The following is a 12,886-nucleotide window of genomic DNA, read 5'->3' on the forward strand; positions in this document are numbered from 1 at the left end:
GTCATAGAATTGTTTTAAAATATAATCACGGCTTTTTAACAGTCGCGTGTCGTGGTATTTAATTTTTTTAGAAGTCGCCTTGTATTGCCTTCTTATTATTCTGTAGATTCAAATCGATTGATTAATTGCTCAAAAGCACAATCAATTATTTATCGTACGTATCGTGATAATGATTCATGCGTTCAAACGTGATGGAACTTTGGGTCAGAAAATTTAAGAAAAATGTATGGTGGCTTGAACCGTGTTTTAATTGAAAATTAGTCTACATTTGTTTAATTTTAGTGATAGCTCTGAGGGATGGTAAAAGGATAGAAGTACAATAATGCCATTTGGTTAAACTAGATGTAGTCTCACTCTTGTGGTTTGTTTACCAACAATTCACATCAATATTGGCCAAAGTATAGCGAAAACGTCGCATTTTATCTATGCGACCGCGACGGCTAAAAACTAGTCTATCAAATTATAAGCAACTAGCTACTTCCGCGCGGTTTCGCCCGCTCTGTTCGGCTCCTATTGGTCGTAGCGTGATGTTTTATAGCTTATAGCCTTCCTCGATAAATGCACTACCCAACACAACAAGAATTATTCAAATCAGACCAGTAGTTCCGGAGATTAGCGCGTTCAAACAAACAAACAAACTAACTCTTCAGCTTTATAATATTAGTATAGATATAGATAGATTTTATTTATTGACTAAAAATATATTCTGGCCCTTACTTCGAAATGAGGAACTTCTTGGCTGGAGTGCTCGATGATGGCCTGACTGATGGCCAGCTGGACGGCCAGGAAACCAGCTCGCAAGTGAGGGTTGGAGGTCTCTCTGTTCTCCGCACTGGTGACGAAGCGAGCTCGTTCCGTACTGCGGATGCTCAGCGTCCAGATCTTGTGACACCGAGCAAGCGGTCTCTAGTTTCAGTTTCGAGTCGAACATGACTTATGACTATGACTTAGTTTATGTATTTACGTAACGTGTATTATAACCGACGAGGCAGTGCGATACACCGAGCAAGCGGTCTCTAGTATAAGTTTCCGAGTCCAACAAAATGTAAATGATTGAGATTTTACCGGTGAGTGGTGACTTTGATTGTTGTGTCTCATTATTCTCAGTATTTTTAGTATGAAGTTCATTACAATTAAATCAGTTTTTAAACGTAAAATTATATAAAATGCTTAATCGTTTATTTAACCAGAGGGTGATGTTAAGATCATAGTATGTTATGTTTTTTTTCTATACGAAACTCTAGACAAGAACGTCAATTTTAGATGTATATGTACCGCCGAAATAGCTCAGTTGGGAGAGCGTTAGACTGAAGATCTAAAGGTCCCTGGTTCGATCCCGGGTTTCGGCAATTTTTTTACTGTATATTTGTAATTTGTACTATTTAATTTATTTTATATTCGGACATTCACTGCAACTTCACCATAGACTAACAAGCCGAAATAGCTCAGTTGGGAGAGCGTTAGACTGAAGATCTAAAGGTCCCTGGTTCAATCCCGGGTTTCGGCATACTTTTTGGTCCGTTACATACAAACCTTTGGTTTCCAGATGACCCATATGACAGGGCGTCGGAGTGGAGCGCCACTGGACTTGTTGTATAACATTTCGTTAAGGCCATCTTCGGTCGGTGCACTCAGAATTTCTGGAATAAATAATGGTGTAGACTATAGGGCCAATAATGACCATGTAAACAATTGAGATAATAGGATGTTTTATTATTTAAATTTGTTTGGATTTTTCGTCCTTACAAATACTAAAGAGTTTGGACATCTAATTAAATTAAGTGCAAAACCAGAGAAAGGAATTGAAAAATATTTACCATTTAAGGGTTGGTTCATAACTGTCGGAACATGCGTCGCTTTACGCCAGAACAGACAAATGTATAGAAAAACAGTTGACCATTCACACACAACCGATGATACGCTCGGCGTATTTTACGTCAGGTATGAACAGACCCTATTACCTAGTCTTTACTTGGAAAGTATTTTTTTAATGTTAAATCTTATGTGGGGACACTAAGATTTTCTCCTGTGTCAACCACCAGATGTAAAATATAGCCCCTAATAAAAATGTCCCACTTACCCGATCCCAATAGAATACCAGCTCTATTCATAATAGAGATATAAGGTTGATTATTGGGTGCATAGCCTAAAATATTTTTAGTATGCAATGAAGCTAGGATATCTCCCGAAGCCAGTGGCGGTTCCGGTTCATCTTGCAGAGGGGTCAAGAATACTGGTATTGCTATCCAAATTGCTATTAAAAATAGAGTTACGCTGAACAAAGCTTCCACTAAAAGTAGACCTGCTCTTCGTCTGAAAAAATATTCAAAGCACATATTACATCAAATAGTGCAAAGAAATTATCTTGTTGGTTGTGTAACCGCAACGCTTGCGTTGTGTTTCGTTGTGTGAGTGAGGTTACCAGAGGCCCAACTACTCAATCCCAATCTTCGCAAACCCGGATTCCTCAACAACCCAACAATTTCCTAACCCCAAAAGGCCGGCGACGCACTTGTAACGCCTCTGGTGTTTCAAGTGTCCTTGGGCGGCGGCGATTGCTTACCATCAGGCGATACGTCTGCTCGATTACCGTTGTGTATTATAAAAAAAAAGAATAACTCTGTATAGAGACTAAATATTTTGTAGGGCGACTAGTTGCGCCACTGTGGTCAACTAGGTGTGAAGTTTAATGCTATACGAAGATACCAACTGTCTTTGCAAGTAACATTTCCATATAAGAATGCTAGTATGTCTTTGAAATCGATTTCTCGGCGGTTTTTTCTTATCTTTAACTTTCTTTTTCTCTGGTAAATGCATTTATGTTGAAGAATTTCTCAGAATTCCTAGTTCAGAAACTGTAATTCATAGGTTAGATGTTAGATGCCATTTTGACTTCTACTGACAACTTGAAAGGTTTTATATTGTTTATGGTTGATGTTATGGCGCCTCTTTGTAACGTTTTAAGGTGTATAATAGAGGTTTGATACATATTTCCATAAAATCTATGCCTATAGCTAAGCTTACAGAGAATGGCGAATTAGGATAAAAAATACAGTTTTTTTTTGTTATGGAACACGTAAACGAGCAGACGTATCACCTGATGGTTAGCAATCGCCGCCGCCCATGGACACTTGAAACACCAGAGGCGTTACAAGTGCGTTGCCGGTCTTTTGGGGGTTAGGAATTTAAGGGTTGTTGGAGAATCGGGGATTGGGAAGATTGGGAAGGGGGAAATTGGGCCTCCGGTAACCTCACTCACACAACGAAACACAACGCAAGCGTTGTTTCACGTCGGTTTTCGGTGAGGCCGTGGTATTACTCCGGTCGAACCGGCCCATTCGTGCCGAAGCATGGCTTTCCCACATTTGAAAACCGCCATTGATTTTGACGTACTTCTATACTATCGATATCGCCATTGACTACTTTTATACCTCTATACAAATCATCTTAGTGTAGATGTTTACTTGCAAATTCGCTACACAAGTTAATATTGAATAGGCATAATTTATTCTAAGAAATTCCTTAATTAACACCATTAATGTAAAATCATACGAGTATTAGGGTTCTCCCCGGAAACTCCGAAAACCTATAAATAGACAGAACACTGACCTATGCCTATCACACAGATTCAGTTCAATTAAAACTCTATACCTCTAATAATAGAGTTTAAACTTGCTTGACAGAACACCTACATTGATATACGCTGTATAAAATACGAATTTAACTTATAAACTAAGCAGTATAAGGTTGAAAATCAAGTTAGCAGTGTGTAAAGGAAGAAAATGTGTCTAATAAGTTAAATCAATGTTTCGTTTTTCTCACATATGTACAAAAATGGAGGTGTTTAGTGTAGAAATAAATAGTGGTGTGTAGATTAGTTTGATTCAGTAGTGTAGCAACTTGGGCACAATATGGCACGTTTCAGTGTACTCTGTGTTTTAGTGGTCGTACTCTCCATTTACTTGGAAAGAGCTGATGCAGGTAAGAAATAGAAATTCAGATAGAATAGATATTTATTTGATTGTGTAGTGGCGCAGTGGCTAGGCAACCGGCTGCTGTATAACATGCTGTAGGTTTGATAGTCACGTTGTGTCATCTGTCTGATGTGTATGTGAATTAGTATGTTTGTAAGCGCCGCTACAACACAGAAGAAAATCCAAACCAGGGAAAATATTTTAGGGGATAACTAAGCCTGTAAACGAGTAGGTACTCGGGGCATCTGATGGTATGCAATGTATCACCCATTGATACCCGCAACACCAGAGGACCTACAAGTCCGTAGCCGGTCTTTTTCAGGTTAGGAATTTGATGATTGGGGAACTGATTGTCAATAAAAGTTGTTGATCTGTGATTCCATAATCTTATACTAAAAGTATCAGATTATAAGAAGATAGGAAGTTTAAAATGTAAATTAATATTAACACATCTATTTTCAGCTTCACGTCCAGTTCGGTCACCTCAGTTTGGAAGACCACACCCACCATTTGGGCCCCCACCACCACCAGGATGCTTTGGACCAGGGTGCGGACCATATGGACGCTTTGAACGAAGACATCACTTTAACCCCTATGAAAATAGGGGTGGTTATTACCCACCAGGAGTTGGAAATGGAGGGTCTATCAGTATTTCCAAGACCATTAGCATCAGTGCCGGCGGTAATGCTCAGTCCAGCGCCTCATCCAGCGCTGGTGGTGGAAGATCAGGCGCTGGATCCCAAGCTTCCAGTATAGGCAAATAGTTTATAGTTATAGGTTTTAAGATAAATAATAAATTTTGTTTTTTTGTTAAGTATTTTTGTTGTTTTATTCTTTTAATTTTGTTTTCTTAAACCTATTCTTATTTTCAAAAGCTCTTCGTTCGTCTAGAATACTATCATACTTCTTCTTTCGACTCTCTTGCAAATAGAGTTTGATTGATGTTGATTATCATTTCAATATTCGAGGTTTATGGTCATAAACGGCACGGCTCCGGCTCGGCTCCGGTACGTCGTTGTTTGCTTTGGAAACAATACAAAAATGCTGTAAGCGCGCTGGCAGCAAGCGGACCGATTACTTACCACTCTTTTGCATTGACGTTATAAAATATATCATACGATTGAAAGTTCAAATTTAACTGACAGGTTAACTTTTATTCTATCTAATTTATAAACAATCCCTCTCTCCCTATAATTATTAATGTAATAGTAATTAGTTTAACATGGTCTTTTTACATTTTTTTTATTAACATACATTTTGTTCTCTTGCTTTTTATACCTACGATTATACTTACACTCGTTTTGGACAAATAAGCGATTAAGTTAATTTTAGATATACCTATAATTCTAAATATAATAAAGACATATTTTTTCCTGTCTGTTTGCAGTACCTATTTTGAAATTTACCGTTTTGTGTTTGGTGGTTCCCATTATTTTTATGTATATTCGTATTAGCATACACGACCAAATCGACTAAAACATAACAAACATGACTTATTTTGTTACATAGTGTTTACATAGGAGTTATAACATACAATGCAATGCACATGTCTACGTTAATTACATTACAACGTAGTTGGGTAATCCTATCAGGAATTGATCAGCCATGAACTTGTAGTAGGTAACCACAAAGGCAAACTTCTAGAGACGATGTCTATTCGAAGAGGTGTTAATTATTTAGTTCAACTAAAATGAATCGATATTTTATTAAATTGTCTGGTCTTACAAGATTTAACTTACAAAGTATGTACGTATATACTATGAATACATATGCAACTACAGCAGCATATCTACTTGTAACTGTAGCAGTAGCGGCAGCCGCAACTGTAGCAGTAGCGGCACAGCCGCAACTGTAGCAGCAACGTACATGTAACTGTAGCTCCAGCTTCAGACTCTTAAAAAAACTGTAACTCCTGCTACAGTAACCGTTACATTATGACACGTAATGCCACTGTACAATGTACACCCATATTTCACAATTTATGTTGTAAGTCCCATGTAATAGTACTACACTATTGTCATATAACGGGCACATTTCAAAATTCCGTGCTACTGAGAAATTTTCGAAAATCCGAAAAAAGCCCAGTAGTACTTCGGCCGACCCCTTGCCCGGCAGTTGCACTTTCAACCACTCGGCCAGCGAGGTAGTCTAAACAAGATATCAAAGGTTTATTGCAGCATTTAAGACTTTAAGTTCTTGGAAAACCCCAAGCCCAGAAAACGCCTTGAAATGGTATAATACGACCAAATAATATAGGGAAAGCCAAAGTATTAGATGTTCAATCAATATATTACATAGCTAAAAATCGATTCCCATTTAGTAAGGATTTATTAACATTGTTATATGTGCAGTGTTAAATTTCTCACTTACGTTTGCGTTTGTGGTTTATATGTACGTTTGATATAAATTGTCCTATTCGTGTCTTGTTTTTTGTCAGTATCACTACATAGTTAAAATCAAAATGGCGCGTCTTATTGTTTGTGTGCTTGCCGTTCTAGTTTTAGTCAGCTTGAGATGTTGTGATTCAGGTAAATTTTTGTTATGTCTTTTTTTTGGCGGTGAGAGAATTATCTCATGACTTTTCCTGCTTTGGGTGAGACGAGACAGAGTGTCAAACTCTTACTGACTAAAAACCACCCTGTTCTTACTCCTGCTTTAAAAGTGTATTTAATAGGTTTTAAATATAATTATTTGATATTTCAAAGTATTGATCAAAATATTTCAATCTTTACATCATTATTTTACATTTGTTATGCAAATGTATGGTTGACTTTATTAAAAAAGTTGTCTGTTGCATAAACATAATTATGCTCGGATGTATCAACAAATGTTTGCTATGTTTAAACCCGAATAAAAAACGTAGTTAAAACTTATTATTTACCTACACGTTACATTTTAGCATTGACACAGTAGCACTTAGGTACATGAAATTTTATCAACACTAAAATCTTAATATAATAACCGTCGTACTCAGAGTCATTTAATGATTACTTAACCCAGTCCTTAGCAATTGTTTCGTATCGTTTAAATAATCATTAAATGTATTATAGTTTTAAATAATCATTAAATGTCTCTGTGCACGGCACGGTAATAAAACATTAAAATTAAAACTATTGTTTTTTTTTCTATATTTTAGCTCCACACTTTGGAGTGCTCGGTATTGGGGGAGCCATTGGTGGGGCGGTCCTTGGAGGGCTTTCTGGCTACCCAGGAGGCTACGGTGGTGGACCAGGCTACGGTGTTGGAGGACCAGGCTACGGTCACCATGGTTACGGAGGCTACGGCCACGGTGGCTACGGGGGTCCAGGCTACGATCAATACGGCTATGGAAATCCTGGTTTAAGTTTTTCAAAAAGTGAGAGTGTCAGTCTTGGAGCTGGGGGCGTCGCCCAGTCCAGCAGTAGTGCTGGCGGTTTTGGTAAATAGTTGGTTTTATTGTAAACGTGTTAATGTTGAACGAAATAAATGAGTTAATTTACTGGCTGGACTGTTATGGAATGTTAATTTCTTTTAAATACCCTTAAAATAAATTTATTGTTTGAAATATTTGTTTGTTTTCTTTTTGTGTATAAACTTGTGCCCCGCATTTGGTTTCTGTGTTTCAGACATTAGATAGTAGTTTTATGTGTGGAAGAGCCATGCTTCGGCACGAAAGGGCTGGCTCGACCAGAGTGATACCACGACCTCACCGAAAACCGGCGTGAAACAACGCTTGCGTTGTGTTTCGTTGTATGAGTGAGGTTACCGGAGGGTTTGGAAAGATTGGGAAGGGGGAGTTGGGTCCCCCATTCCCCCAATCCCCGATTCCCCAACAATCCTTAAATTCCTATCCCTCAAATTTTGATGTGCCACTATCTGAGGAATTATAACTTATCTACACCTTTTTACTTATAATAATATATTATTGGGCAGGGCCGATTTGTTTTGTCACATGCATATGAACATACATACGATACATACACATAAAATGATTTTTTTTTAATTTTTGTCTGACTGTCTGTTTGTTGGTTCCAGCTAATCTCAGAAATGACTGGGTCGATTTTGACAGGCCTTTTATTGGTAGATAGATGATAAACTTAGGAGTTATTAAGGCTACTTTTAATTTTAGAAAAATATCTTTATTTTTAAAAAAAAATCCTTATTTCGGTCAGAAGTCGTTATTCTACGCGGACGAAGTCGCGAAAAAAAGCAATGTGGATCGATATTTTAAATTTAGCTGTCCGGTTCTCCAGGAATATCTGATAAAGAGCAATAAACTCGATCCGTTTGTTGCAGAATGTTCACCCCAGATGCAAATAAAACACATTTTCCTCCTGATTTCTTATTTGTTAAAACACGTTTTGGGTTAAAGGCATATTCAGCTATATAAAAGATTTTTGATTTTTCACAACATCAGTATTGCATCGTCCACTGCCAAGATGGTGCGTTCTGTTGTTCTACTGCTGGGGTTTGCGTTGATCGTATCCACTTTGGCAGGACCATTCCAACCAAAGGAAGAAGGTACTTACTTATTTTGTATTGCATAATTATAATCGATATGTGAATTAGAAGACTTCAGTAATCGAATAATTACTTGGCCGTACAAAGGCCTAGAGAATGTCTGCCCATAGATAATAATTATTTTATTCACACCGCATCGGTACAAAATTGCGTAATTATATGAGTCTTTTTTCTCTCTTGCGTTTTGATGTGTTATTTTTTCATGCGTAATAACAGTAAGCACAGTGGATTATTTTGTGTGTGTCGGTTAATCAGTCTAAAAGTCAATGCTTCAACTGGCTCCAAATCATACTAATGAATACCTATCATTATACCTTATACCTACAAAACTGCGATTGCAGGTTAGGTGAGAATTCAAAGGTTTTCTTATCGGTCCAAGGCCGGTTCCCCTTAGGAGCGTGTGGTCAATCCATCCCCACTTGCGGCATTTGAATAGGTCCCATTAAAAACTGATCAATACAGAGATGTTTTCTGGCCAGTAAATTCCGAGAATGCAAGTCTAGTTGTCATCCACAAACATCATGGATTCTGATATTAAATTGGATAGAGGACCGCTGTACTAGAATAGTGACCTTTCATTTCAGGTGCAGGTGGTAGTGCTCAAAGTGGGCTCAAAGAACCAAGCCCTGCTGTCGTGGCTGATGTTACTCGGCTAAGGCGGATCGCTCGACAAACAAACAATATTGGCAATGGAGGAAACAGCAAGGGATATGGTAATGCTGGGAATGGTGGCAATTTCACAAACCTTACAATAAGTGGAAAGTAAACTACAAACCAGAAGTCTAAACTACCGTTTCTTATAACTGTATCAATTAATAACTTGTCAGTCTAATACCTATATTAAATGTATACGTATAAGTAACTAAATGATAATGTGCAAGTTAGACATTATTGTTTGTTTATAAAATAACTAAATCAAATGATAGATTCATTGGAACTGCTGATGATATTTAGCCCTCAAGTATGTACGGTATGTATTTCAATTTTAATTAAATCAATGAAATCGTTCACATATTTATTTTGTGTTTTATTTACCTGTTTCAATCATGCAAAAGTTTTATCGTAAAAAGTGTATGTTGCAATTAATTCTTATGTATTTGGACTAGCTACACTTACGATGTGTGGCTTCTATGCAGGATTAACCGAATGTAATGATTTACAGCATACATTTCAACTCTGAGTTTATGGGAACTCAGTACTACATAGTTCTATTTCAATGATCATGAGTGAGTGATTCATAAATACGAAACTTTGTTTTTCCTTAACTTCGTAACTAAATTACCTACTACTTGAAAGTTTGGATTTTAAGTATGCCATTATAGCATACTGGATGCCGAATGAATTTCCAAGTTCTGGTCTTATCCTGTGGTTGTCAAATAGGGGTTTAAATGGGGCAAAATCGTTCCAGAAAAGGATGGTGTGTGATGGGATGGGCAGTGTTTGCGTTGCACTCGTCTTGGCGGGGGCACTGCCCCCAGATAATAGCCTATTACTCACTCTGTCTGTGACACATATTATCTACATAGGTACCTACAACTCCTAATACACTTTGTTTACGGATCTGGGATTATTTTAAACGGTTAAACGTAAGACGATGACGTCACATAAAGTATATTGAACTGTACCTGTTTGTGTTTTGAAAATGTAAAACCCAGTTGCATTTAACTAAAATAAATTGTTGTTTTCATTAGTATTGCATTGTCCTCCCACAAGATGGCACGCTCGGTTGCTCTACTGTTAGTCGTGTGTTTATCGATCGTATCAATAGTGGCAGTGCCATGGAGTTTCTACAACTTCTCGTCATTCATATATGGTCCTCAGCAGAGAGTGACAGGTAAATATTTTGTAATTTCACAACCGCTAAGTTATTTGTACCATTATTAATAAACTCACGTTTTTGGTATTAACATACAGTACACTGTGATTAAAGCACTAATCAGGCGATGCCACAATTCTCACTTAATACATTAACTGCTATCAGAAAACTGTTGTAGGCGAATCCTCCACTAACGTAGGTCAACGGTGACCTATGTGGCAGTTATACATATATATATATATATATACATATGTATATACCCAAATATCAAGAATTACCAAACATAAAGTACCAGGGTACTATCGGTACACCTGAATAAAGTAGATTCGAAAATTTGATTGTTTCAATGGCGGATGTTCATTCTAAACCTCACTAGGCCTCGATGTTCTGTTGGTTATAATATTATATACTTCTAATTGGACTCCTGTCTTAATTGGACCGCTGTTCCAGATGATCTTTCTTCGCCTTCCATTTCAGTTCCAGTAGCTACATCCACCGTGTCAAGCACAGCTGTCAATGACAATGTGCACGAATATAATATTGGCATTGGAGGAGTCTCCTACGGAACTGGTAATGCTGGAAATGGTGGTAACTTCAATAACCTTCATATTGGAGGTAGGTAATGAACGCTACACACATCACATGACTGCACGGTTGGTGCGGTGGCTGGGCAACTGGTTGCCGTGCAACGGGTAGCGGGTTCAATTCCCGCACGGAGCAACTCTTTGTGTGATCCACAAATTGTTGTTTCGGGTCTGGGTGTCATGTGCATGTGAACTTGTATGTTTGTAAACGCACCCACGACACAGGAGAAAATCCTAATGTGGGACAACGTTTTATTGCAAAAAAAAAACATAAACCTCACACAGTCGCCAGTGGCCACTGGCGACCAAAGGCCTCTTCTCACATGGAGAAGGTTTTAGCATTAATCACCACGCTTGCTCAATGCGGGTTGGCGATTTCATACTTATAATTAGAAATTATAAGCCCTAGTTTCCTCACGATGTTTTCTTTCACCATTTGTCAGTGGTGTCTAAATGAAAGTACATAAAACTCGGAAAAAGTCACATTGGTAATTGCCGTTGGTAGGTTATGAACCTCTGGCATGAGAAGCGGACGTCTTAAACCTTCGAGCCACCACGAAATTCTATTGTTGACGTTTGTGTTGTAACCTTACATATGAGTAAGGAAGAATAACTGTATCAAACTTGTACTATTTTACAACAAACTTATTATTTCTGTAGTAAATTGCGCGACTGCTTTTGGAGTTTGGCGATAACTACGTATCGTGCTAGATATCACTGAACCTCAATGTTCTAATATGCAATATGACGTTAGATTGGACAGAGGATCGCCGTACTGCAGCATCTGCACGTAGTAAAGAATCACCTTTCATTTCAGGTACAGGGAGTAATACGTCAGTCGCGGGCATTCCAACCTACGTTTTTAATCTTGGTAATGGAGTAGACGGCTATGGAAGTAACAACGGTGGAAATGGTGGCAACTTTACCAACATCACTATTGGGGGCGTAGGAGTTGAATGGCACACCCAGCAGTGATAGGCGTAGCACCTGTATAATATTACTGTATAATATAGTAGTAATATAATGTTTTTTATTTGTTGAGTAATATCGTATCAAAAATATATATGTTAAACAAGAGTCATGTCTTAATTCATTGATATACATTGTATGTTGACTTCAGCATCAAGAGAAGTGGTATCTACATGCGTGACAAATTCAATGGTACTTGTAATTAGTTCTAACAACTTGCTATGTATATATTTTTACGACATAGTTTAAATATAAGGTAGGCAGAATTGCACGTGTCGTAATGCCGCAGTTTTCACCATTTGTGTTACAAGTCCCATATAATATGGAGGTGAGTCTATTGCCATACTGGGCACAATTCCAGCCTCCGAAAAAAAACCCGGTTGTATTTTGCCCGACCCGGTAATCAAACCCGAGACCCCTTGTTCGGCAGTCGCACTTGCGACCACTCGACTAACGAGGCAGTCTATCGCAGTATAAAGTAATAATGGTTAAATTATGTAGTGCAAATAATGATTAGGGGAAGGTGGGGGAATTGGGAACACTTAACTTAAAAGGCAAAAAAAACAGTATTTTTTCTTAAAAACGTAATCAACTTTTATTAAAACTTAAACATTATTTATCTGTCTACTTATAACGGAAAAAATATTTTTAAATAATCAACTTTTTATTAGAAATATTAGCAAAAATAAAAAACATTGCCGTTCCTATTTACCCGACACCCTATGGGGTAATTGTGAACGGTATACTATAGTCTTTTATTGATTTCATTAGCCAAATATCTGATAATGACCCCACCGTTCACGGTCAGATAAAATAAGGGTTGAAATACCAAAATAATGGTTAGTTAAAACTTATTCGTTTACGTTCCCCCTAAATTGTTGTACCGTACGTAATAAATAAACAGCTCCATACCATTTTCTACAAGAAAGTCTAGGCAAGAACGTCAGTTTTAGAATACCGCATACCGCCGAAATAGCTCAGTTGGGAGAGCGTTAGACTGAAGATCTAAAGGTCCCTGGTTCGATCCCGGGTTTCGGCAAGTT

At 37.8% G+C, this 12,886-nt stretch overlaps 3 protein-coding genes and 3 non-coding genes across 8 annotated transcripts in view; 5 read left to right on the forward strand and 1 right to left on the reverse strand.

The window, feature by feature from the left end:
• LOC118275806 (cholesterol transporter ABCA5-like) overlaps positions 1-2,888 on the reverse strand; it is a 29,214-nt gene extending 26,326 nt beyond the window's left edge. Inside the window, exons 1-4 of the mRNA XM_050698554.1 lie at positions 2,711-2,888; positions 2,081-2,313; positions 1,534-1,640; positions 718-882 (exon numbers count right to left, since the gene is read on the reverse strand). Of these exons, the coding sequence (XP_050554511.1) occupies positions 718-882; positions 1,534-1,640; positions 2,081-2,313; positions 2,711-2,817 (612 nt within the window). The 5' untranslated portion in view covers positions 2,818-2,888. The remainder of the gene's footprint in view (positions 1-717; positions 883-1,533; positions 1,641-2,080; positions 2,314-2,710) is intronic.
• On the forward strand, positions 1,277-1,349 carry Trnaf-gaa (transfer RNA phenylalanine (anticodon GAA)). The gene has a single exon. It is a non-coding gene; the product is annotated as a tRNA-Phe (tRNA).
• Positions 1,435-1,507, forward strand: Trnaf-gaa (transfer RNA phenylalanine (anticodon GAA)). Its single transcript has one exon. It is a non-coding gene; the product is annotated as a tRNA-Phe (tRNA).
• A 3,447-nt stretch (positions 2,889-6,335) lies between the features above and the next one.
• LOC118276130 (neuropeptide-like protein 29) lies at positions 6,336-7,461 on the forward strand. Its single transcript, XM_050698550.1, has 2 exons — positions 6,336-6,502; positions 7,111-7,461. Exons 1-2 carry the CDS (start codon positions 6,436-6,438, stop codon positions 7,398-7,400), a joined length of 357 nt encoding a protein of 118 aa, XP_050554507.1. The 5' UTR covers positions 6,336-6,435; the 3' UTR covers positions 7,401-7,461.
• Positions 7,462-8,306: 845 nt separating this feature from the next.
• Positions 8,307-12,886, forward strand: part of LOC118276800 (glycine, alanine and asparagine-rich protein-like) — a 30,316-nt gene continuing 25,736 nt past the window's right edge. The window contains exons 1-3 of one of the 3 annotated variants that reach the window (XR_007705985.1): positions 8,307-8,474; positions 9,059-10,308; positions 11,692-12,099. Coding sequence is in view for 2 of the 3 variants with exons in the window: in XM_050698548.1 (XP_050554505.1) it covers positions 10,188-10,308; positions 10,768-10,905; positions 11,692-11,849 (417 nt within the window). In the remaining variant the exon portion in view is untranslated. Of the gene's footprint in view, positions 8,475-9,058; positions 10,309-10,767; positions 10,906-11,691; positions 12,100-12,886 lie in introns of those variants that run through there. The other 2 variants (XM_050698549.1, XM_050698548.1) reach the window with 2 other exon arrangements.
• Positions 12,810-12,882, forward strand: Trnaf-gaa (transfer RNA phenylalanine (anticodon GAA)). The gene has a single exon. It is a non-coding gene; the product is annotated as a tRNA-Phe (tRNA).

This window comes from Spodoptera frugiperda, chromosome 15 (assembly GCF_023101765.2).
Source record: "Spodoptera frugiperda isolate SF20-4 chromosome 15, AGI-APGP_CSIRO_Sfru_2.0, whole genome shotgun sequence".
NCBI classification, from domain to species: Eukaryota; Metazoa; Arthropoda; class Insecta; order Lepidoptera; family Noctuidae; genus Spodoptera; species Spodoptera frugiperda.